The sequence below is a fragment of the Miniopterus schreibersii genome (assembly GCF_964146895.1).
Source record: "Miniopterus schreibersii genome assembly, chromosome: 15".
Classification (NCBI taxonomy): Eukaryota; Metazoa; Chordata; class Mammalia; order Chiroptera; family Miniopteridae; genus Miniopterus; species Miniopterus schreibersii.
The window spans coordinates 38,813,131-38,839,495 of NC_138115.1; the positions used below are offsets into that span (position 1 = coordinate 38,813,131).

Sequence of the window (26,365 nt, forward strand, 5' to 3'; positions counted from 1 at the left end):
GCCCCACTCACCAGGATGGCTTGTTAAACTATAGATTGCTGCACCACCACCCCCAGGAGGTCTGGGATAGAGCCTGAGAATTTGCATTTCCAATGAGCTCCCAGGTAATGTGGGGTGCTGGTCTGGGGACCCCATTTTGAGAGCCACTGCCCTATGGGAAACGGGGACGAGCCTTCCCAGGGTTTCCAATACTTTAAGTGATTCACTCTATGACTTGGGGACTGTGGTTTATTCAAGATCTTGTCTGGTTCTCTTAAGACATTTCACTCCTGGAAAACCCTCTGACCATACAATGATTAATCAAGATAATATTAAGCAGAAACATTAAGCCAACCTCTTTTGTAATTGAAATCTCCTACTTTTTAAATGCTGGCAACACATTTTAAAGTTTTTAAAAGACTGTGCGGGCCTCCACCGCCTGAGCCAAAATAAACATGTCTTTTGGCTTGCAGATCAGCAGTTTGCACTTTCTGCTTTGGATGCTAAGAAGATATCACTGATGGGAGTGAGAGAACGAAGCTTTTTGAATTTCTTCCCTGCGATTAAAAATATGAAAAATTTTACATTAAGGGAAAAAAGCTAGTCCAGAAACCCACAGCATGTACTTTCCTTTTAACCTGAAATGCAAATTACGAATTGTTAAAATTAAGGTATTTCCCTGGGTTGGCATGTGCAACCTGTGAGTCATGGTCAGTGAAAAGCTCAGCGAGGGACAGGCATGCTCGTGTGAAGGAGCCTAGCAGGACAGTGTTTCTTTTCACCCTCGCCTTCCTGTACCTTTGGTACCTCCCAGACTTTTCCCCCCTCTTCTCACCTCCTACATCTAGCTTTCTTTTTTTCGTGGTCTCATCTTACTTTTGGTTTCAGCTTCACTCGCACCTTCTGCCACTTCCATTTGCCTCGTGTAAGCTGCTGTCTACCTTTAAAGGTGGACAAGCAATAATAATAGCTAATGTTTTTGAGTATTTATGTTTTTTAGACTCTTAATCTGTTAGCTCCTTTCATCTTCATAACAACCTCATGAGATAGAAAATATTACTTTACCCATTTTAAAGACGAGGAAACAAGGCACAGAGAGGTTAAGTGACTTGTCCAACATCACACAGTGAATATCAGGCAGAGGTGAGATTTGAACCCAGGCAGTCCAGCAGCAGGAGCCAAGCCCACAACCACTAGACTGCCTCTACAGTAAGGGTTTTAACCCCTGAAAATAGGACCTGGACGGGTGAGCAGGCTGAGCACACTGCAGCCCATAGAATGATTTCTACTTTCCCTCTATCTCCAAGTAAACATCTGGTTCATTGAACCTTTATTGCAATAAAAATATGATTATGCATAGCCTGCAGGCTGAGACCAGGCTTACTGCTCTTTGAAATGCCTGGAGTTGCCCGATGGGACTCATGAAGGATTTATTTGATCAAAAGCTTTACTTGATTTGGCCTCTTAGTGATAATCATTTTGGTCAATAACAGAGCATGAACTCAAAAAATTTCAGGCATCATTCCATTTAGGACCCACTACACCAGCACTGTCCAATAAAAATATAATGTTAGCCACAAATGTGACTTAGATATGTAACTTAAAATTTTCCAGTAGCCACATTTTTAAAAAAGTAAAAAGAAACAAGTTAATTTCAATAATGTATGTCATCTAACTCAATAGCCAAAATATTACCATGTCAACAATGAGTTCGTATCAAACTATTGAGAGATTTACATTATTTTTCTTACTTGGTCTTCAGAATCGGAAGTTACTTTCACACTTATAACACATCTCAGTTTGGACCAAAGAGATGTGGGAATTACACACAGAGCCAAGCAGCCCAGTGAGAAAACCCTGAAATGTCAAGTGCGGGGGGGGGGGGGGGGGGGGAGCACAAGGCAGAAAGGGATCAACAAAGCATCTGGATGCAATTGTTTTAAAGAAGTGGTTTTGGAAGGAGATAATGGGAAACTTTGGGGAAATTTTGCTAATTGGTGCAGTGAAAAAAATACATATATGTGTGTGTTTATTCTTTACTGATTTATTTGGTCAAGTTAATTTTTGTTTGGAGCTAGGAAAAAATTGCACAAACCACAGTCGAGGATGTCAGATCATAATGAGAGAGAACTTCGGAAGGAATTATTTGAGGACCAGAGTTATTCCATTTGAGTGACTTAAGCTTCTTGACCTCTAGACCCCTTTCAGTTTTTTTAGATCAGAGGAGCATAATACATTTTAAAATCATATTTCTTTTTTTTTTTCCCCCTACTGGTGAAAGAATGTGCACCCTTAGCTCTTACAGAGCTTCAGCTTCAGGTGGTACAAATAAAACCGTGGTGGTGTCCTGGGCTCTTTTTTTTTTTTTTTGGTAGTATGGAAAAATAAAAATAAAAACAGAGATAAGAGCCAGGGAGACTGGAGAATGTGATTAGGAGTAAAACTTCTCTGGATGCATAATGTCAGCAGCACAAACTGTTTCATTCTCCGTGTTAGTGAATGGCTAATGTAGACTGTTCTGCCATCCGCTGATAGAGCACAGTTTAAAATATTTTATCATTAATGTGACAGGGAGTTGGGTAAAGAAAATGAAGCGTGATTATCAAATGCTAATTATCGTTCTCAAGTGCATATTGGGCACTCACGAATATTTGCAGCATAATTTGCTTTATTTATTATTTCAGTTTGGTTATAAATGTTAATTCGATTGCAGATGGTATGTTGGCAATTTACAGAGCTATAAAGTTATTTGGAAATCCTAATATTTTCTTCCAAAATGTTCCATGAGTGATGGATGAACCAAATGAAAAAGGCCCTGCTCTTTAGAGTTAAATACATTAATTGGCAAGTAGGCTGCAGGGATTTGCAGATCTGAGCTGGCTGCCTTAACTCCTTCAAGGAAGCGAGGACCTGGTTTCTGATTTAGAGTGGGAATTTTCTCCATGAGCAAGGAGGTCTTTCCTTCCATCACCCTCATAACGCGTCTTCAGGGCAGATTTCCTTCATGTTCTGGTTCACAGCACTAAAGAGACACGCTTGAAGCCACATTCTTTCTGTACTACATCAGCGGTGCCAGAGACCATGATGTTGGTAATTAGGGTGTATTTGTGTTTAACTGTGAATGCGTGTGTGTGTGAGAAAAAGAAACAGAGAGACAGACAGAGATCCTGTTTTCTCAGACCTCACTGACTACTTAAAAATACACATATGCTTTAGACCAGAGGTTGCCAAACTACAGCCCACAGGCCAAACCTGGTCCACCACCTGTTTTTGTACAGCTGAAAGCAATGCATATCTTTTTGCATTTTAAAAGTTTGAAAAAAAAATCTTAAATAGACTATTTTATGACACGTGCCAGTGGGGTGAAACCAGATTCGGTGTTTATGAGTAGTGGTCTCAGAACACGGCCAGGCCCGTCCATTCGGAATTGCCCGGGGCCGCTGTCCCCGTGCGGAGCTGAGGGTTTGCGGCAGAGACTATGTGGTCCACAGCCCGAAAGGCTTACAGCGGCCAAGCCCTGGCTTAAACCCCCTGGGTGTAGTTTACAAAATAGAAGCCTTAGCCTTTTAAAACAACTTGATTACTAAATGTATAGAATCATAAGAACTTTGGGGGAGCAAAGAGGTTCAAAACACAGCTCTTCGTTTTTGAAAGCTGAGGAGGAAAGGTAAGTAGGAGCCCTGGCTCCCTTCTTTTGTGGCAATATCAATAATGAAAAGAAGTGCCAGTGTCCCAGTGATGCCAGTAACTTTGTGCTTCTACCCACAGTGTACTCAGAACGTTCTCTTTGCCCCCAAAAGTAAGGATGCGAGTAAAGACTGTTTTCTTGTCAAATTAAAAACATAAACTAAGCCCCATTCCTGGGATGCTCTATTGGTGTTAACAATTAAGGATTGTCCACAGCAGCTCAGTAATGTCAGGAAATACAGCTACCTTATGTAACTCGTTTGGAAAAATGTCATTCTTTCTAAGAAATACTGTGCTTAATTAATTCTTGCTCCTAGGAGGTCAACTTGGGGCACTCATTATGGCCTTAATTGGTGGTATAAATCCTGAGACCCGAGAGGAAAACACATGGCGTGGTTAGTGGTCTTTGGCCCTTTGGGTGAGCGAGCACCAGAGCCGGCCCCATTTTGGAGGGGGATCGCTTCTGGTTTTGATGGCTTCGGGTCTGGCCACACTGATATTGGGTTTAAAGGCCAATCTGCAATAAGAAAAGAAACGCAATGATTTGTCCCGGTGTTTTGCATTAAACAGTGTGAGACAACCCACTACCTCCTGACTTGGAAAAATGTGTTCCTTTGAACTCTGGTTTTTCGTATTAAATTATATTCATTATACAGCCCATCTGGAATCTCCTGCCAGGCCAGAAATCATCTTACAGACATTAGCAAAAGGAAGTTAAATGTAATTTTTTTTAATTGTATACTTTTCATTTCCATCTATTTTTTTCCTTTTTATTGGAGAAACCAGATGGAAAGGAAGGCAGGAGCCTCTCCCTCGCTCTGGTGCCCTTCGGGAGCAGAGGCAGAACATTCCTGGCTGCCTCGTCTCTCGCACGCTGGCTGGAGGTGATGAGGGGCTGTCTAGATTCCGGGGATAATTGCCGGCGAGGTCAGGAGTTCAGTCTGAAGCTCACAGTGGATTGGGGTGCTGAGGTTTGGAGAGTAAGAACAGCGTGGTGACTAACTTTTGGCTTTCACTGAAGTGGGTTGCCACAAATTATATTTGACAGTGTGGAAATGAAACTCACACATGTCACATGGGGTGCAGTTCATTTTCTGTGGCCCGGTATTGATTTGGTTATTTTGCTGGGAGTTGTCTGTCTGCTGGATTTTGACTCGGTGCGAAAAGCACCCATATTTGGGCTCTCTCCGCCTCCTTGCGTTTACCGAGCCAGACACATCACAAAAGGTACAGACCTGAGGCTCACACTGGGGACATGAGAATGGTCGTCTCCTTGTCCAGACGCGTAGAAATCTCAGGTGTCAGCGCTGGAAGGCGTGTAGAGATCGTTCCAAATGTGTGAAATGGAATCGCAAGAGGAGTTCAAGTTTGCCTGGGGCCCCAGAGCCAGTTAAAGGCAGAGCGTAAAACCAGCTCCCGGCCCTTGGGACTTCCACTCGGGTACTTTTTTCCTTTGGCCACCCCACCACCCTGCAGAGGAAGTTTGGGGACCTGAGTCACTCCCCGTGCAGCCTCCCACCCATTCATATGCACAAATATTTCCCAAAAGCCAGATAAGTTACCGGATTTGGTGCTGAGGATACAAAAGAGTTATGACGAGTCTTCAACTTAATAAAACTACATCAGAAAAAGCTCCAGCCGCTGTCTGTATACACTCTACCGCTCATCTGTCAACGAGCCAAAAGGAATTCACGAGTTGCTGTGCTTGGAAGGGGTATTTTAAATTCAGATAATGGTGACATACGTTGGGCAACATGCTGATGTGCCCCGTACCTGTGGGCACTTCTTGCTGCTAGTTTTCGGGGGTCAAAAGGGACGGGAGCGATCAGGGCTCCGTTTGAACTCCCAGTACCGCATCCTTGCATCCTATGTATAATTTTATCGCAATCAGTGATTAGTAACTTTATTATCTAAATCTCTTTCCATTGTGCTAAAGATTTCCTTCAGGTTAGGACAGGGTCTTCACCCACACCTGGAGAGGATCTCATCCGATTTATGATTTCGTGCTTTACAGCACGCCTGAGATTAGAGGGCAGACGGGGGAGGGCGATTCCCCTTCTCACCCACACACGATGGCTGCCTTTGTGCCTGGGCGGTGACACGAAGGGGCTGCTGTCACCGGCTTCCTCAGCTAAGAGCTTCTTTAGGGAACCCGGCTCCGTGTTAGCTTCATTCTTACGTGGCCCAGTAATAGATGCATCACAAACGTAAAGAGCAACCGCACATTCCCCTTCCTTTGGCGCGTGTTAGAGGCACGTCCACTAAGTGGGCGACTTTGGCTTTAAATGATAGACCCCATAGCTTCTCGGCTTCCCGGCGTGAGCGGTGGTTTCACATACCACTCTCCACTTTCCACAGAGCAGATAAGGTAGCAACACAATTAAAAGTGAAAAATAATCTGTCTGCTTCGCCGGTAGTGAATGCTTACAGTACACACACTGATACAATAGATTTTAAATAATTTACGCCCGGCACTTTTTTTTCTTTTGCCATCTGTAAATGAGGACACCTAATGCGGAATGGGTGGCGTGACACCCTACCCTTCCCCCATTAAGATAACAAGATGAGGGGCAATGATTCAGATCGGGATATTTTTGGAGCACAGCGCGTGGATAAAAATTAAAAATTAAAGGGGATGATGCTCTGAAATGCTTTGGATAAGCAAGCTCCTAAAAGCCATTTGGAAACCTGAAATTACAAATTAATTCAGACCCTCCTTGTGAGGGGCCCCTAAAAGCCCTTTCCGTTTTCTTGGCAGGATGAAAGCATGATTTTGTGGCACCGCCTGGTGTTTTCACAAGGTCTGTTCTAATGCTCGCTAAGGTGTGATGCTCAGTCCTAATGTGTCTCTCGCAGCCGTCTTTGGTCTGAACCGAGTAAACTTCAGGTGATGTTAAAAACAAATAGGAATTAATAAGTGATGCCTTTTACCTTCCCCCATAGACAGGCTAAATCTCACATTAGCAGGACGATGTGATTCACAACTTATTTTCCAGTCCTGAGCGGGTGGTTGATCCAGCCCTGAAGGATTCTTCCAGCTGCTGGTGGCAGTAAAGGAAATTGCCCCACAAATCCCCGAAGTCTAGGGACAGAGCTGTCTCACAGAAACAAAACTGCTAAGCTGTTTACAAAAAGCCTTTCAGTCCTTCGGTGGTTAAATGTAGCTTGGTGAGGATTTCTGGGGGCCCAACTCTTTTCCCTACACCTGCCTCTGGACATCTTTTAATTATCCATTGGAGAAAACTCTGGGTAAAAATATGAATCCTGAACGTGTGTGTTCCAAGGATGAAGGCCAAACACATCCAAGGAAATTTCTAGTCCTGTTTGATCTGAGAGGCATAATTCCCCAGTTCCATACACAGGCGGATGCTTAAGAGAGACTGAAGTGCTTTTAGATGAGTTCAAAATAAACACGCCCGCCAAAGTTATTTTGTTTGTCTTTCTGGAGAAAATTCGGAGGGTAAGTGCAGTTTCATGGAATGACCATCTGAAAAGAGCAGAAATAGGACAAAACACCCTCAGAGCTCCCTGGCGAGGCTTCCCGGCCAGGGAGCAGGGGAGGAGGGTCTGCTGGGCCGTTTGCTGGAGCAGGTGGCACATCAGGCACGGCCACCCCTTAACAAGCCCGACCTGGGCCGCAGGAAGCGTTGGGAAGTAGCCACCAAGGAGAAAAATGTAATTTTGATACAGGAAATACAAGAGAAACGTACCGCTTTCACTCAAGATATATGTTTCTTCTGTCTAAAGCCAGCAATTTTGGAAAATGAAGCTGAGTTTAAAAATAAGGGCTCTGTCAGGGAAAATAAAACAGGTCCCCCTACATCCATTAGGCTGCCTTTAATTGAAAACTGAAGTACAATCTAACTAATTGGCAGGTACCTCTTTTATTACGAGGACCATCTTTCCCCCTTCTCTCTGGTGGAATCAAGAGGCTGCCATTCTCTTTAGCATCTAAAGTCAGGTATGAAATGGAAAAGCGGAGAAGAAACACTTAAAAACTTAATTGCGTGTATTCTGCCCGATTTTCTCTTATAAGATCAGTATAGAAAGGAGAAAAGTCAAGTTCCCTCAAAACAGCAATAGCTGCTGGCGTGTATTTTTATACACATGGTACTTAGGTAAAAGCTCTAATGTGCTAATTGTGAGCAAGTTCATGTTGTTTAAAAGAGCTTTACCTTTTACTTTGGGGACCTATTTAATTTCAAGTCTTGGCACCGTGCTGACATAATATAGCAACTTGAATTTTAAAGATCAAGAAATAGGAGCTATGGGTGAAATTTGAGCCTATTTCTTGCTAATTTGGAATCAGAAAGAAGGGAGGTTGGGATAAATCATGAAGTTAGTATTTCTGTCTGAATTTATGATACTAGAATTTCACTGTTGAAAATATAACTTCCCTTTTCCCTTTTCCTTACATTTAAGGAATTTGGTTGGTGGTTATATTTATTGAATTTAGGTTTCTATGTTGACCTTTCATTTCCTCCCTTCCCTTCTACACGGAATCTCCATATGATATTTAAAAGGCAAGATAACTTGTGACGTGTTATTTTTAAATTATAAACCTTGCTCATGTTCCATCACAAAGATGATTAAGATACATCCCTCCCTGCAAAGGACTCCTGTTGGAGGAAAAATTAGGCACAAAAATCAGTCATTGCAATGTTGTAGAATGAATGTTGCAACAGGATATACTAGGATGGCAGGTCGGCATTCACAGGTGCCTGACCCCTCTTGGGGGCTATATCTTGGAGCATCAGCAGGTGGAAACCAAAGGATAAAGCAGGGAAAGGACTTTTGAGTTACAGGCAATAGCATGGCACAGAGGAGAGAGAGAACACTCTAGGTTTGGGGTCCTGGATAACTATGACTGGGCAAAGGGCATGTGCAACTTTGAGGGCAGGCAGACTCTAAACCATTCTGTGGATTTGGGATAATTCACTGGATCAGGTCTTAGCCCGGAGTCACCATGGCTTTTCCATACAAGGACAGAATCCATTTTGAAAGCTGGAGCTTAAGCAATATTTTCTCCATAAACTGTTAGTGAGATCTTTGCACTGTCAGAGCAGAGAAACAGAAGGCGACATCCAGTAAATGCCCATGATTTTAGTTGTCTGGCTCGTGAAGACTTCAGTGTAAATGCCCGACTGGCTTCCCTTCTACTCATACCTCCTCTGATTTCTTTTCACTTCAGATTCAGGATGTAACCACTTTTAAAATGAGTGAGAAAAAGCTTGAGTGAGAAGATCTCAGAATGACATTGAAAATTAAATTAACTTGGAAAAAGGACCACAAATTGTGGACAAGCATCTCTCTTTTTTCTAATTTAGGTCCCTTTTAACATCATGAAACAATGCAAGTACATCATAATTATTGGTGCCTGTGAAAGGCCTTTGAATTATGTGATATGTGGTTGCCGTGGTGATGGACATTGTCATCAATCTGCAGTTATGACAGAGCTAAGTCCTGGCTTTGTTGATGGCAAAATGTTGCATACCAAACTTCTAAAAGAGATTTTAAAAGTCATGCTCTTCTGCAGAGTTTAAATAGATTTGAGCACGTTTTGGCTCTGTTTTCTTCTGCCTACCTTTTTTTCCCCTCTTCAGTCCAGATGAGAATCTTTAATTTGGGGCCAGATGAGATTTAGTAATTAATGTGCAAAGCAGCTGGGGTCTGCTAACTTCTGGGCTGTAGCTTAGGAGCTATTTTGGTGCATTTTCTCAGTAAAATAATTGAGAATTAAAAAACTTAAAATGCATTGGCTTTTTGCCCTGTTATATTTAGAGTAATCCTGATAATAAATCGGTAACTATGGGTTTCGCCATGGAAGGGCACAAAATAACTGACCCAAGTAATCTAGAAAACAGATGTCTTTAGTTGGTTTAAATTCTCAAGCCCAGATTTAAAGAAAGCTACATGGAGCCCAGTGAAATCATCCATTTTAGTTTTTTCCTGTCTTAAGTTTTTTTTCTGCCACATCTCAACTCAGATCCTTGAGAACAGGGGAAGTGGCCCCCAAGCTGTATTTATAATATTTAACCTGCTGTACAGAAATTCTTTGGATAACAGATTAACTTCTCAAACCCCCAATCTTCCCCCTATTTCTAATTCACTCTTTATTTAGATGGCTCCCAAGTGGGGGTCAGAGGCAGCTAAAAGGTCTATGAATGAGCTGCTGAGCACCCTCCCGAAATTGCACCTAAATATATATGCTATTAGGGAGGAAATTTTATCCAGTTCTGAAAAAGTTCTTTGTATTCTCCCTGTTCCTCCCAGTCCCCTCCAAAGGCCATTATGCATGTGGGAAATAAAGTCCAGTAGTAGAACATAAAATACCTCCTGAATGGCTTTTCTTTCCGGTTCTTGCTGGGGTCATGGAATTGCTCTGAAGCTTCCAGGGGGGTCCTGAGGGGACAGTGTGCTTGCGGTAGACTTGCTTAATTCTGTCTGATCTACAATCTTAAAACTAGCATTAAGGTCAACCAGAGGCGAAGAGAGGCTATCCAAGACTTCCGTATCCTCACGAAGGAAAAAGGCTGGAAACCTTTGCTATAGATGGTATTCTAGAGCCAGGACTGCTTCTTAATTTGCAAGAAGCAATGCAAAATGAAAATGCTTGCCTCTTGTTTCAAAGATTCAGAATTTCAAGACATTGACTACAGAGCAATAAACCATACATGAGGTGCTTCTAAGTACGGGGCCCTTAGTGACAATACAGGCTGCACACTCCCGAAGCTGGCCCTGCCTGTCACTGGTCCCTTTTTTAAAAGAGCTGGTTTAACTAAAAGCGTTTCCTTGCCTTAGGAAACTTTCTACCCCAAAATTTTGTTTGGAGATTACTGACCATAAAACCTGATGGATTAGTTGCCTGCCAATTAACGGTTATAATAATCAGACCTATAGGATAGCCGGTCACTTTAATATATGATTATTTTAAACAAGGTCATGTGTTGGAAATACAAAAAAGACTTTCTTTTTTAACCTAAATCAAAAAATACTTTAGCGAACTGATTAACTGGCTTTGCTGCTGGTTTTCAGTTTATATTACCTAGTAGCATTTCTTCCCTGGATTGTGTTCCTCTAAAGTAAAGAACATCATGACCTGAATGCATTGGCTCACTGCCCTTCCTGGGCCATCTAAACTTTGGCATTTTAGGCCTTGATCTCTGATGTTGTGAGTTCAGGTTCTCAGTTAAGAACTTGGGCCGCCTTTTCATCAGTATTCCCAGGGAGTTTTAATTAATTGGGGATTAAAAGGATTGAGAGCATTGGCCTTTGGGTCTAGCAGAGGTTGAGCTCTCAGGGCTTCACCTGACAAAGTCCAGGAAAATGCTGTGATCACACTCTTCCGGAAAGATTAGTTCTCACGGAGACGATGTTTTGGCTAATTCTGTAGTCATTGCCTTCTTTAGAACCATCTGTCCGGGCATCTCCCAAAATAAAGGCTCGTTTTTCTAACCTAGGCAAGAGTGAACGTGCTAAGGAAACTTCTGGTCCGAGGAAGTTGAAAGGAGGCAGTGTAGGCCTAAAATACATGGTCAGGTTCAAAAGGAAAGGACAGAAGAGATGTTTTCCCAGTTAGCAGGCAAGAGGCGCTGCAGAATAAAAGTAGGGAAATCACTTGTTCTGATTATAGGAGCCATGGCTGTTAGACACCAGAGCACTCAATCTTCACTATTGTCATCCATTCATCTTCACTAAATTCTTAACAGTGAGGCCTTGTCCTGGTGCACATTTTTTTTTTTTTTTTTTAACAAAAAGTAAACAATTCTAAGCCTCTATCCCTTGGGAGAACTCAGCTTCTCAACTTTCTTGTTTGGAGTAAGAATCTTACCTTGTTTTCTTTTTTGTGGCTCAGAGTGCGGCCCCTCCCTAACTGGGTTGATTCAGTGTCCTTTGTGGTACATTCATGCCCACCCTCCAGGCTCAGGAGGAAACTCTAGGTCTCTCATCAGAATAGGAGGCTGTTTTTCTACTTTCTCCCTCCCTCTTACCCATTGTCTTTCAATGGGGTGAAAAGGTCTTTACTTTTCTCTTTCTCCCTCCCAAATCTTGCTATTAATAACTTTTTAGACGTTGTCACGCATAGACTTCCACTCACTCCGGAGGGTGTTTTTTGTTTGTTTAAGGCAACGTGTTTCCTGGTCTGAAAACTGTTTCCCAAAGTGGCTGTGATGGGATTATTCCATACTCACCTCCTACTGGCGGCCGCTTTGCGTCTGGTTGGAAATGGGAATCGCAGCTCCGTGCAGGCCTGGGGTCGCACCGCACTGCGCTCCAGCCTGTGGCCGGGGTGAAGGGCTATTTGGGGCAGCCACCTGGTTACTTTTTGGTTGAGATGGGATTGAAATCTTTTTCTTCTAATGACCAAGACAGAACAACTGATTTCCCTACTTTCTTTTCTCTTCTTTCCCTCTGGCAGGAGAAATTACCCTTTTGAACTTTACATGGAATAGAAATTAACTCTGCAAAAGCCCAACTCAGACAGATGTGCCTCCCACACTATTTTTGGGGCGAATCTCTTCTGAGCCAATGCTTTTTATGACTAATATAGTGCCAAGTTGCCTTTATTTTTAAAAAAAGAAATAGTTTTTACTCTGTCCCTTTCTTCAGATGATCGTGACGCATTCTGCACATGTGAAACCTGTTGTCAGTGGTTTTGATGCTAAAAAGCAACTTCCATTCAAAACACCGCGGTATGAATTCTCACAACGTTATAATTCAAAATGCATCAGCAGATTGCAATGTTATTTCAGAAATCAAGGCATCTTGGTCTACATTTCTGCCCAGATTTGAGGGCAGGCTTGGGGTTTCAGGTGTTTGTATTGATACCCAGAGTTCACTATCTACTTTATTATGTGTAAAAAAATAGCATGAGGAAAGCAGTGATTCACAGCTTTCTGAATAATCTTGGCAGAATATAATTCTGACCCTAGCTTTCTCCTGCACGGAAAAGGAAATGCCTCTCCAGTAAATGCCTTGTGTAGTCTTCATGATCTTACTCAGTCTGAACATCAGTCCAGTCTTCCAGCTGTCTGTCTGTCTCTCTTGCTCGCTCTCTCACACACACACACACACACACACTCCATTCACATCTCTGCTAAACTGGACCGCTGGCCCTTTCCTGTGCTTTCTCACCCCCTAAGTCCTTCGGATTCTGATGGTCTTTATGGGTGCCTACTCTATGCACCCAGGCACTATCCTGGGCACTTTTTCACTTTGTGCTTCCATTAAAATTATCACAGTGCTTGGTGTCGCATCTGCTACATTGTGTTCACTTGACTGCCACTCCTGGTGGACTGAGAAAGGGCAGAAACCATGCCTATACAGTTGACCCTTGAACAATATGGGGGTTAGGGGCACCAGCCCACCCATGCAGTGGAAAATTTGAGTATAACTTTTGACTCCTCCAAAACTTAACTTCGAATAGCCTACTGTTGACTGGAAGCCTACTGATAATATAAACAATCGATTAACATATATTTTTTAGGTTATATGTTTTATATACTGTATTCTTAAAGTAAGCTAGAGAAAAGAAAATATTAAGAAAATTGTAAGAGAGAAAATATATCTACAATACTGTGCATATTTGTTGGGGGGAAAAATCCGTGTGTCAGTGGGCCCATGCAGTTCAAAGCCATGTTGTTCAAGGGTCAGCCGTGCATCTTGGTGTGTCCAAGAGGCCCAGTTAATGGGCACTGGAGGGAAGAAGGAGCGAGCAGAGATCGAGATGGCCTTTGGAATCATGAAGCTGTCTACCCACGACAGCCTGTACTGTCCAGAGATCCAGCAGAGTGTTCTATCCTACTCGGGAATCTTGGTTTTAAACATAAAGTACATTGAAAATTACTCAGAAGAAAGCTTTGAAAAAAGAGGTTTTGTCAATAACCATAGATCCCATTCCTGGGCACTTGCTACGTGTTGGGCATTGTGCTAACACTTCACATGCATTCCCTAACTGGGTACACTCCGTCATCCCATGAGGTAGGGTTTTGTTTTGTTTTTTTAAATATATCTTGATTGATTTCAGAGAGAGGAAAGGAGAGGGAGAGAGAGAGAGAAACATCAATGGTGAGAGAGTCGTCATTGACCGGCTGCCTCCTGCACACCCCCGACTGGGGATCAAGCCCACAATCTGGGCATGTGCCCTGACAGGGAATCAAACCACGATCTCCTGGATCCTAGGTCGATGCTCAGCCACTGAGCCATGCCCGGCAGGGCAAGGCAGATATTTTTATTGTCCTTATTTTACAGAATAGAAAACTGAGGCCTTAGTGTAACTCACTCAACATCACACAGGTAGTAAGTGACAGAGTCAGAGTTTAAGTACACATGTGCCTGAACTAAAGCCTAATTCTTAATCACTAGGCCATATCTAAACTGATAAAACTCACCCTCTGTGGGAGAAGGTGGAAAATGTGATGTGTGATAACATCTGAAAACCAGAAGGTGAGACAGTCTCCATGAATGGGGGGAAAAAGACATTATAAGACCTAGAGCAGTGATCTGAGAGTATTAGCAGAGAAAAGGTGGCCCGACTTCATCTCATATCAGAATAAGGAGTGACATAGACCACTTTTAGTTTCTCCATGGTCTCTATAGATTTGGGCTTTGAGACTAGTTCATCAGGGAATTATGAATTTTAGATTTTTAGGTATAGAATATTTTGTTTTAAAAGAGACTATCTTTCCTTCTGATTTAGAATTGTTTCTGCCCTGTAGAAAGTCGTGATTGATTAACAAGAGTCATGATTAACCAACAGAAGTTCTGATTGGCTAACCTGATTACAACTCAAATCAGTGGATCTTCTATTAACCTCAGAGATATCTGGTTGCTTTTTTTCTTGTTTTCCCTGTGTCCCATATATTCGTTTTTCCAAAGGCAACATTTGCAAAACCGTAGTAAAATAGCATTGGTTGCTTGTTTTCTTAGGTACAGATAATATCACCCTCAAGGAATACGTTTCTATTGAAGAATTTTTATGGAATTAAGATATAATACATCCAGGACTGTCCATCTGGCTTTGGTTATGGCCGAGGAGTTCATTCATACATTCAACCAACGTTTATTTATTGATATCTACTGTATGCCAGCATCTGTCCCACTCTTGGGGATATGTACCAATACAACTTTATTAGGTGTTGAAGTATTGAAATACTTTCCTACCAGTTGTTTAGTAGCCGTTGCCTTGAGTCTCTCCCTCCCCTTAACCATGCCCACTGTCTTGATTCCAGAGAAACCATATAAGCAGTGCCCCGAGACCATATTGGAGCCCACTAAACTGTCCACCTTAGTTCTGGGCCCCATGACTTTTCTTCCCCTCTGTCAAGGAGGCCTGGATCCCAGCAAGGAAGATATCACACTTGGTGGTGGTACCATGGCATCTTAATGTGAAAATATATGATCCCATTTAGCTCCCTGAGGCTGTGACCACTGGCCACAGGCTGGCATTCCCCTATGTTGCCCATGGAACCTCAGAAGTAGATATTTCTATTGTTTAATATCTTCAATATCATACTTAAATAGTTGTAATAGAGAAGGGAAAGCAAAATACCAAGGTTGCTTAGAGGAAGAAGCATTCATGTGTGCTCAGATCTATCAGAGAGAGCATTGTGGAGGAGGTAATGTACATCTTGAAGACCTGATAGTAGTTTTCTGGGTTTACTCAGAAAAAGATGTCCCAGGAAAGTGAAAGAGTGAAATTGTGGTGTCAGCAACCCTAGACTTGGTGTCAAAACCAAACCTGAACACTCTCTGAAGACTGACAGCCATGAGCTTATGGGCCATTTAGTGAAGTGTTCCAGCTTCCATCTAGCCACCTGTATCTGCCTGAGGTCCCGCACAGAGGTGTTGTGAAGACTCAGTTCCAAGATAAAGGTAAAAACCATATGAAAGCACTCATATGGGTGTCTGTTAAGCCCCAGGTTAGTCCCAGGAAATTGCCATTTTGCCCACACGGGTGGAGGGTCTTTCCTTCTTTAGTCTTCCAATACCTCCTCCTCCTTGGCCTTTATCTCTGTCCACAGGAACTCCCTCATTCTCAACTCCGAGGCGATCCCAACTTGTCACTCCCTGGTGTGATTCCACATGGGAAACCCAGAAATTTATTGCTGGGAAGGATCTTAGAAATAAGCCACCCAGCTCCCTTTTCAGCAAGGAGTGAGGAGACTTGAGGCTCTAAGCCCTTAGCAGATCCAGTGTCCATTGAAAGTAAAATAACATCTGATTATTGTTTGGTGTGACTTCCATTTTATTTATGAGTGCCTTCTAATATCAACAGTTGGGGTTGGTCTTCCAATTAAGCTAGAGTTTAAAAGTTTCCATTTTAAATAATGTTAACTATAAAAAGAGTCAACCTAAACAAAAATATTAAGTAAGTAAAACTTAGCATGTGTGCACACACATACACTCACTAGGTCTTCAAGCCAGAGGTCTGAGAGGAAGCCAGTTTTATGTAACAGTTCACAATATCTACTAGAGACAAGGAGGATTCATACAACGGAAACCACTTTTTGGCCTTACAGGGCATTTCTGTTTGCCTGACCCAGGTATAAAACTACCTCACAGCGTATAGTTTCGTCAGCAAGTATTCTACCTTGGTGGAAATGATTTACTGAAACTTAGACCTTCTCCTGAAATCCAGCCAAAAATCTGATTTGGAAAACCAAGAAGTCCTATTTAGTTTCTGCTGTCATTGTTACTGAACCACATTGACTGGATAATTAGTGACATATAAAGTTCTGTCTTCTTCTTTCATCCCAGCATCGTGAGGTTGTTTTTCTCTCCTCCACGGTCACTCACTGAGAATTTGCTGAGCTGAATATTCAGTGTTTAAACGGAGGTCAGCTCTGTCCATAGCTCACTTGCTTCTCACATGCGGGAAAGACTGGGTCTTCCATTGGGTGGGTGGTTTTTGGCAGGAGAGCAAGAAGTTTTTGTAAAGTGAGTGTGTGCATGTGGCAGCCAAAAGGGTCCTGTAGGGGTTTTTTGCACAAAAAAATGTGTTTGGAGATGACCACTCTGCACAGATTCAGTGAGGGTTTCCGAGTATTTGCAACCTGTTATTTTCAATTCTGGGCATATTTGTAGCTCCCGAGGTATAAAAATAAACTGTGTTTTCTTGGAAAATGTATGTGTCTGGGATGTGACAGGAGCAGTAACCTTAAATAAGATTTCCAGGCGTTTACAGTTGAAGCATGCCAGTAAAAATATGTTTATTTAGACATTAAGATCCTAGGGTGCCCACGTAAATATCCTAAACAATGTGCTACATGAGCTTTCTTCGCTAATGTGCTTTAGCTTTGAATGTGTTTAGTTCTGGCTCCTGGAGTGTTAATGTACTACAGGGAAAGTTGAACTCAGATGGCGAGTCTTATTTGCCGTTCAACACATTTAGATGGTTGTTTCTTCCATTCAAGAGAATTGTTTCTCGTGTAGGTAAAAGTTACATGGCAATTGAGAGTGTAAAACTCCTTGCTTTTAATACTCACAGTGACATAGAGGTTTTTGTTGGGCAATAGAAGAGAGGAAAGGCAGCGGGTACACCCTCACTCCCTGTTCGTCCGTCTGCGTGTTTCACCAGCATCGCTAGGTTATCTGTTGTCTGCAAGGCTGTATCTAGAAGTGGGGAAGACAAAGAGAAGGCCAGAACCTGTGCTCATGGAGCCCAAGCCTGCTGTATTTCATCAGTGCTTCACAAAAATCAGCAAACATCTCTTCTGTTGTCAAAATATAATTTTCAAAGAGTTAAAAAACAGTAATTCATCCAAATATGCAGTAAGCACGCATTGAAGACTTATTTAACTCATTAATGAGGGAACCAGTGACTAAACTGGTCCTAGGTAGGTGGATAGGTAGGGTGGGTGGATGGATGGATGGATGGATGGACAGACGGATGGAATAAAAGGAAAAAAGAATGCTGGCATAAGATTGCAAAGTTAGATATAAAACTCGTTAATGCCCTACATGGCAATAAAACAGTAATTTGGGGGGATATATTTCAACCAAGCAGAAATCCTTTGCACCTACACTAGACAAGTATTATCTGTAATTTCCCAGTCTTCTACAGTCCTTGCAGAGTTTGGGTCTAATCAGTAGTAAATAGGAAATCAAACAAAGTAACATTTCTCAAGAGCATTAGATGACTCGGGTAAGCTTGTCAGTCAATGATGTAGTAAGTGCTGCCCAGTAGTACTTTCTGCAATTATGAAAATACTGTGTATATGTGCTGTGCAGTGTGGTGTGGTAGCCACTGGCCATTGAGCATTTGAAATGTAGCCAGTGAAAATGAGGAGTTGGAATTTTAATTTTATTTAATTTCCACTAATTTTGATTTAAACAGTCACATGTGATTGGTGGCTATTATATTGGAAAGACCAACTCTAATATGCCATTAAACAGGCAGTCATTTTGCTGTTTTATTTTCTGGATAATTTTTTTCTAAACATTTTATAAATTATATCCTGTTTTAAATATAACAGGAGTTAAATATGTAAAAGAACTCAGAGAAGACTCCTTTGAAAAGATCTAATTCTGTCCCTAATCAAATCATTTCTTTTGCAAATCTGGTGCCTCTTATATTGGGTTTCTTGATAGCGGACTCATCTGAAATCATTCTGGCCGGCAAGGGAACCACTTACGAAGTTAGCCTGTTTGGAGGGAACCCAACTCTGCATTATGTTTTCCAAGTGAATCAGCTTGGTATTAATTTCCTTTAGCAAGATAATAACAGTCAGGTCTAGTTTTGATTAAAAGGGGCTCTCTGGTTTGCAAAAAAGGGAGAACCGACTATTAATATTTCACAAGGACTTTCAGGCTTAACTAAGTTAACATTTCTGCTGCCGTCACTTCATTACTCAGAATGAGCCATTAACGCATCGATAAGGTTGCCTTTGATTTCTCACGAAGCTCCGTAGTTTCACTCAGTTTTCTCTTGCTTGCTGACTTGCAGGGGTTCTTCCGCAGAAGTATCCAGAAGAACATGATTTACACTTGTCACCGAGATAAGAACTGTGTTATTAATAAAGTCACCAGGAATCGATGCCAGTACTGTCGACTCCAGAAGTGCTTTGAAGTGGGAATGTCCAAAGAATGTAAGTGGATCTCAAAACCTTTTTTCCCGTTTGCCTTATCTATAAATATGATTTGCTCCGCTTCCCAAATTGAGTCATGGGGGCATCAGCATGTGGAATTCAGACGTGACACTAATGATATATTGCCAAGGGCAGGTGTAAACAGAGATGGCATGAAAATAGAATGACTGTGGGGATTTTTTAGATAAAACTTGAGTGGCAGTTGGTGAAAACATAGGAGTTGGGTGTCGTGGACGGCAGATTTGTATTCCAGAGCAGTTACTCACTGGGTATTTCAGAGCCAATAGTATCTCCGACATACCACACAGCTTCTTGGAGACCCCATTTCCCCATCTTGACAATGGGAATAAAGAGTTTTGCTTGTACTGGTGAGTATAAAATGAGGCATGAATATTGACAGTAGCGATAATTTGCCCTAATTTTTTAGAGGGGAGAAAGCGTAAAATTTTTGTTGTGGAAGAAGCATGGAGAAATTTGGCATGTTGACATTTTTCCAAACTTGATGTAGATTTCTTTTCTCCCAGCCACCCACTCTTCCAAACAATTATACAGTTTATTAATGCAAAAAAAGAACACTTTAGTAGATTAAAAATTAGTGGTCTATAAACATCATATAATAGGGGTTTGAATTAGACGTGCTTTAATGTAGACAGAGTACACAATACTTCACTCTCACACTCTCTCTGATGCTTTCAAATGCAGGGAATAAGAAATTGGTGGGCAAATGGCTTGGTTCAGGCAGCCCTAAGGAAGACGCTGGGATGTGTGCCGGTGAAGCACCTAATGGGATTGCTTTCGTCTCATTCATCCCATCACGGGTATTTGGCAAAGGCAGACTGTGACTTGGGCACTGGGCTAGGTCTGTGAGGGGACTCTGGAGATGACTGAGACATGATCACTGCCCTCTAAGAGTGTGGGACTAAAAGCCAGGTGTCTTAGCCACAATCCCACAGTGGGGTTTGAAGACTTATGTTACCAGTTAAGGGCTCTTGGATTTGGGCACTGGGAAGTGAGGCCACAGAGGAGGACTCTTACTGGGGAGGCAACGCCCCATAACCACGCAGCATGGCTCTGAGGGTGCTCACCTAGCAGACGGGCTCTCTGCTGGGATCTACTGCCTGGGGATGTTTCTTGGTGTCCTGCCCAGCATCCTAACTGTACCCAGAGTTTAATTTGCTTTTCTACCTCTTAGATTTCTACACTTCAGGGTTGGGAACAACTCAGTTGAATCAAACCAATTAGCACTTTCTATGTCCCAGACACAGTGATTGGTTCATGCTGTGAACATGTAACCTAGTCTAGTCCAATGGGAATGAATTTAAAACTCATGCTCATGATCCATAAAAGAAAAAAATGATAAATTAGACTTCGTCAAAATTAAAAATGTCTGCTCTCCAGAGGACACTGTGAAATTCATGAAAAGACAAGCCACAGACTAGGAGAAAATATTTGCAGACATCTGATAAAGGCCTTGTATCTAGAATATATAAAACTCAATAATAAAAAAGCAAATAGCTCCATTACAAAAAATAGCCAGTCCCCTTAAAAAAAAAAAGTCAAGATTATGAAAGACAAAGACTGAGGAACTCTTCCAGATTTAAAGAGACATGACAACTAAATGCAATGCATAATCCATATTGGATCCGAGATCAGAGGTAAAATAGCTATAAAGGACATTATTATGATAGTGAAGTTTGAATATGGACTATAGATTAGAATAAGCATTGTATCAACTTTAAATTTCCTGACTTTGACCACTGGGTTATTGTCATGAAAGAGAATGTTTTTGTTCCCATTTCTGCCCCTAACTCTCCATAGTTCAAGGGTTGTGTGTGGGTGTGGGGGGGTGTATGGATGGGTGTGTAGCAAAGAAAGAAAAAGAGAAAGAAAATGTGGCAAAATATTAAGAAATGTGAATCTGGAAGAAGGGTATACAGGAATTCTTTGTACTATTCTTGCAACTTTTCAGCAAATTTGAAATTTTATCAAAATAAAATTGCCAAAACAAAACAAAAGACCTCATGCCTAGAATATTGAGACAGACCTGCCCTCCCTTCCAGTGCACATGAACAAGGAGGCAAGTAGCCACGAGTAGCTGTTCTCCACCCCAAGGGAAGTTCACTGTGGGGCAAAGCAGGCAGTGTGGATGGGAGAGCAGAAAGAGAGAGAGAAATCACACCCTGAATGGCATCATTGAATTGCTCAACAAACCAACCCTGAAACCTCTGCCTCCAGATCATTTTGTTATATTTGCCAAGAAGTAGCCATGAAGGCAGTTGAGGTTGGGGTCTTGTGCATATTTTGGGTCCTGATAAAAAAGAATGGACTGGGTCATCAGATAGGAAAGCATCCTACATGTGTCATCCCATTTGAGAGAGTCTTTTTCCTCTGGACGGTTCTCTCTAGATGATGGATTAGTTGACCACATTTAAGCCAGCTCCTTTTGATCCCTCCAAACTTTAGAGCTATTGAATTACTTAAAATCAGTGAATGTGAAGATATGAAGCTAATATTCACTTAGCTCAGGCCCCACATCCTATCATTCAAGAGAAAAGCATGATATTATCTGAAATAGCCATATTATTTATAGGTGCAAGTGGGACTCACAGGATGATCACCTAATGCTCCATTTTTGGTCTGACATTCGGTGTGACACTTGGCGTAACATGGGTGTCACACTGTGGCTCTGTGGGAGACTTTCAGTTCAAGATGAAATTATAAATGAGTAAGCCAGATGTGGACTCAAGGAAAATCAGTACTTTTGCATTTATTTTGTGTGGGTTGGAGACCCATTTCCTGCTTACATTACTTAAAACCCATATCCTGCTGCTCTGTAAAAACTGGCAACTTGGTTAGCAATTAAAAAAAAAAAATGTTTACACCCACAGGAAAACTCTAATTTCAACTCTCAAGGAATGTATCACCTTAATTAGATTTAAAAATATAGAAATGGAAAGAAAATGGGATCATTATGCCCAAGTACACAAAAATAAATATATTTTCTGTAGAAGGCAATTGAAGGGAAAGAAATAAACACTTGGAGTATAGGGACAGAGGCTCTAATAGAATATTTTAAAAGTTGAAACAGGAGGAAGCAGGAAAATGTGAGAATCGGTAACCATTTATACCACAACATACGTAACTGAAAGGAACCCAAGAATAATAGAGACTCGTGGAATGTTAGAACTGAAAAGAGATCTCAGAGATTGATTTTCACTCACCTCTCTCATTTGACATACAAGTACACTAGGACCCAGAAAGGTGAAACGGGTTTCCCAGCGATCCCCAGCTGGCTAAGACACACCAAGATTGCAGGTCACGCCTGCCACCCCTCCTTGCCATGCTTCCTTTGCAATACCAAGATTAGCAAGATCCGCATTCAGTTGTAGTCACAGGGCAGGGCAGTTAGTTAGTTATGTGTCAGAACTCTTTGACTGTAAGTAACAGAAAACCCAGCTAAACTGGCATAAGCTAAAAAAAATAAAAAATAAATCGGCACGTGTAACTTAACAGTTCAGGGTAACACAGCTGGATCCAAGGGCTCGTGTTCCTTTTCGGGACGATGTTCTTCGTCTGTCACAGCTGTTTTTTGCCATGTTGGTTTCACTTCCAGGACGATTCTTCCTGGGGCCCGTCAAGATAACTACCAGCAGCTCCAGGCCTGTAGTCTAGCGGGCAGCTAGGGGGACTTCACCAGTGCCCAGGGACACTTAGGCCATGTGCCCCTCTAGGAGCAGATTGCCCTGGGCTGGGCTGGGAGAGGGCTGCTGTGATTACCAGGTCTGGGTGATGCGCCAGCCCCTGGAGACAGGGTTGAGTGCCACCTCGCCCAGACCAGGCCCGGCGTGGGGAGGCCTGAGAGGCAGGAGGCAGGAACTAGGTTGCGTCCACCAGGATGGTCACACAGTGCTGTCGCCAGGATATCCTTATTCTTTATGCTGATGCGAGGGGGAGGGGCAGGGAGGGGAGGGGAGGGGAGGGGAGGGGAGGGGAGGGGAGGGGAGGGGAGGGGAGGGGAGGGGAGGGGAGGGGAGGGGAGGGGAGGAAAGCAGGAGGGGGAGTGGGATGGGGAGAGAGAAAGAAAGAAACCTAAGAATCATATTATAGTAATAGCTAAGAGAAGGTGTTTCCTATGTGCCAGGAACTGGGTTCACCTCTTCAAATACTTTGTCCCATTTGCCACTCACAACAGCCCTATAAGTTAAAATCTTCCCACCCCCCCCTTTTTTTTGGCAGATGAGGAAGCTGAGGCACAGAGAGGTTAATTAACTTACTCAGGGTAACACAGTAAGGGGATTTGGACCCAGGTAGTAATATACACTGCATGCTATAGAAAGCAGCTTTTAAAACTCTGAGTTGCCTTTTCGACTCCACCTTATTGCCAGTGGTTATTAATAAAACAATAATCACCCTCCTTGCTCTATATTAGAGATAAACCCCTGGAAAATTATGTGCAAGTTTAATTTTTATAGATCCAATTTGGTTTTAAATGTATAGGGGGATTTACTAGGAAAAGAAATCCTTTAGTGTGGCCCATCAGAAAAGCATGAATATTTTTTCATTCTTCTGTAAATGCAAGTTGGTATACCTTATATTTTCCAAGGGGTTTGTAAGGCTGGGGGAGCCTTTTTACAGAGGAATAGCTATTTGTCAGAGCATGGAATTTGAAAGCGGTAACAGCAAGTGAAAAAAATCGATTTTCAGCAGCATTCTAAAAGTGGTACAAAAATTTATGAAGGACTTGGGAAGGAGGCAAAGGAAGCAAAATGCCTCAGCGTTGAGTGATGAGCTTCTGCTGGTGGGGCGGGAGGCTTATACCAGTGTCAGCACAGGCAAGTATGTGGCTAAGCCCTAAAATAAAAACAACAAATGAAAAAGAGAAACAGTACATGAAGACAAAATTTGGGATTGAGAATGAGATGTCTGGATAAGCTTATGATGCAGATAAACAGCTAATTGTCCGAGATGGGGAAGGAGAAGTTTTAAGACGATGCTGCTTAGAGACTGTAGGAGGATTGAAAGTCTGATGAAGGCATTTGAGTCAGTTACAGAAATTCAAATAAACAGTTCAAACCTTTAAGCCAGGGATCAGGAAATGTTTTTTAAAGGGCCTAATAGAAAATATTTTGGGCTTTGTGGGCCCTATGATCTCCCTCAATCACTCAACTCTGCCATAGCACAAAAGCAGCCATAGAAAATAGATAACAAATGGGCGTGGTTGTGTTCCAATAAAACTTTATTTACAAAAGCAGGGGAAGGGCTGGTTTAGACCGAAGGCTATAGTTTGCCTACTTCTGCTCTAAGTAGCTCACCCAAAGGCCGGGATGCCACTTATGGCTGCTGTGTGATCTCCTCTCCAGTTCCCACTCTCATCTACTCATCTCCTACCAATGGCCACTGCAGCTTCCAGCCCCCCGGAACCCTGGGACCCACGAGCCTCATACCTCCATATTTTCGCAGAGGCTGTTCCCTGAGCCCCAAGGCTGCTGTAATGTCCCTTCCTCTTTGACACCTCCATTGGACCCCACCCCACCCCGCGCTCTAGGCAGTTATTCATTCTTCCCCGTGTCCCTGTAGTGCTTTGAACACACCTCTGTGAACCACCTTTATTACAGTGTGATTGTGCACACACCAGGGAGGCGCCCTGGCTTGATTTAAACCCCTAAAAGGCAAGGATCAGTCTTCCTCATTCTGTAGTCCCAGGTAGCTTGGTGCTTTGCTCAGTGACAGGTTGGTCACGTGGTTCAATGTGGCCCTTTGAAGACAGCCAAATCCAGCATCTCCCTGGCTTTACTTTCTGAAAAGCTGTCAGACTCAGAACAATTCTGGGTGTGCATCTGTTCAGCTCTCAGCCATTCTCTTCTTTGATCCAGGCCCAGAACAAGTAATTCAGCTTCTTTGGGTTTGTGTTTTCTCCCAGGATCAGAGGAACATCAGGGTTGACTGAGAGCACGGGCATGATGTGAGAATCGATGCTTTTAATCCTGTTTAGACAACAGCGTTTCTATGATCTGCCTCCCCTCGCCAGCTCCCTCCGCTAGAAGACACTGCAGCCTCTCGCGCGTTTGCTGTTGAAAACGCTTGACCGGAGCAACTCTGCGTGGCAGGGGCCCCGTTCAGGTCGACAGGCGGCAGTGGACAATGGTGGGGTTGGGGCTCGCTCACTTTCGCTACTCCTTGGCTACCGAGTTGCTCATTGACAAAAGGAGAGGACCCAGGGACAGGATAGGACAGTCATCGGGGTCAGGAGGCCAGTGGGACAAACGGAAGATAAGAATTAGGCCATGCGCTGTGATGAAGGGGAAAGTAGTGGGCCCTGGATACTTCTAGCGTTTGACCAGTTCCCATGGTCCTCTGCCCTTCAAGATGGGGTGTCCCCCACCCCGTGTCTGTAACAGAGAAACTTTGCAAGGTATTGTGGCTGCCACCCCCATTCTATTTCTTTTCTTCCTGAAGACCACTGGCCATTGATTCACAAAGGAACTTCAGGTTGCTCTTTGAGCTTAGGTGTGCGTGACCCCTGCCTTTGAGTGGCGGGCAAAGCATGTCTTTGATTTTGTTTGAGAATACCGTTTAGCGTTTATTTCACAGCATTTTTTCCTATGACAGTTTCATAAGTGTACTTGTAGAATAGAGCAATTGAATAATCTCTGAATTTAAGAGTCCCTAAGCACTCATTGACACCTTCTCATTTGGGGCGTATTGAGCTTAAAAACCGCTTTTTATAAAGTCTCTAAATTCCGATTTATACTTTAGACAGGAATGTCCCCATGGGTCGATGGGATGGAATGAATGAGCTTTGTACGGATGCTTAGATACTTCCATGAGAGGTTTCTGTTGTTGTGTGTGTCTCTCATTTCCCCGTTAATGTTAAACTTACATTAAAACAAACCTTTTGGATTAAAGGCACTTAACCTCAGTTAAAATCACTTTGTTGGTGCACAAATTATATTGATGTGCGCATTGGTCCTACGGCTGGATTTTACTGGCTTAATAATGAGGAAATTCATATTGTAGGTTGCCCTGTGTACTTGGGAAATTACATAAAAATCATCATCAGGGCACTTAATGTCTTTCTAATTTTAGTTTATTTCTTCATTTGTTCCCTAGTTACATCCTAGCCTGTTACTGCGTTTCCAGGGCTCACTGTGATCATTTTGTTCTGCTCACCAGAGATGCAGCATTAACCCCCCACCTTCTCCTTTCCCCAAAGAGCCCCCACAAAAGTAAATGAAAGGCTGGAAACTTTATATTTTTATATTTTAAAATGTCATTGGAGCTTGAAACTAAAAATCTGCTGCCCCTTTCCACTTGCCAAATGTTAATGTTTTCCTGCATCTGTCCAGGAGATTAAAAAAAAACCCACAAATTCCGTTTGGGCACCGACAGCCCAGTGATGTCACTGCCACCGTGGGACTTGAAGCCCATTAACACTCAGACTGCAAAGGAAGTATTAAAATTCCTTCAGCTTTACTAACACATTTCTCCCTGCAGCCTGTATCCTGGAAAGGGGATGCTCAGCACATTCTCACCTTAGAAAAAGAAGTTTTCATTACACAGTGGGACAGAGCAGAGGAGGGAACCAAGGGCTTTGGGGTTAGCCTGAGCTG

At 42.7% G+C, this 26,365-nt stretch overlaps 1 protein-coding gene across 4 annotated transcripts in view; it reads left to right on the forward strand.

Annotated features, from left to right (window-relative positions):
• RARB (retinoic acid receptor beta) overlaps window positions 1–26,365 on the forward strand; it is a 571,444-nt gene that overhangs the window by 483,135 nt on the left and 61,944 nt on the right. For all 4 annotated transcript variants that reach the window (XM_081159689.1, XM_081159688.1, XM_081159691.1 and 1 more), the window contains one exon: window positions 18,614–18,755. In XM_081159689.1, the coding sequence (XP_081015815.1) occupies window positions 18,614–18,755 (142 nt within the window). The remainder of the gene's footprint in view (window positions 1–18,613; window positions 18,756–26,365) is intronic.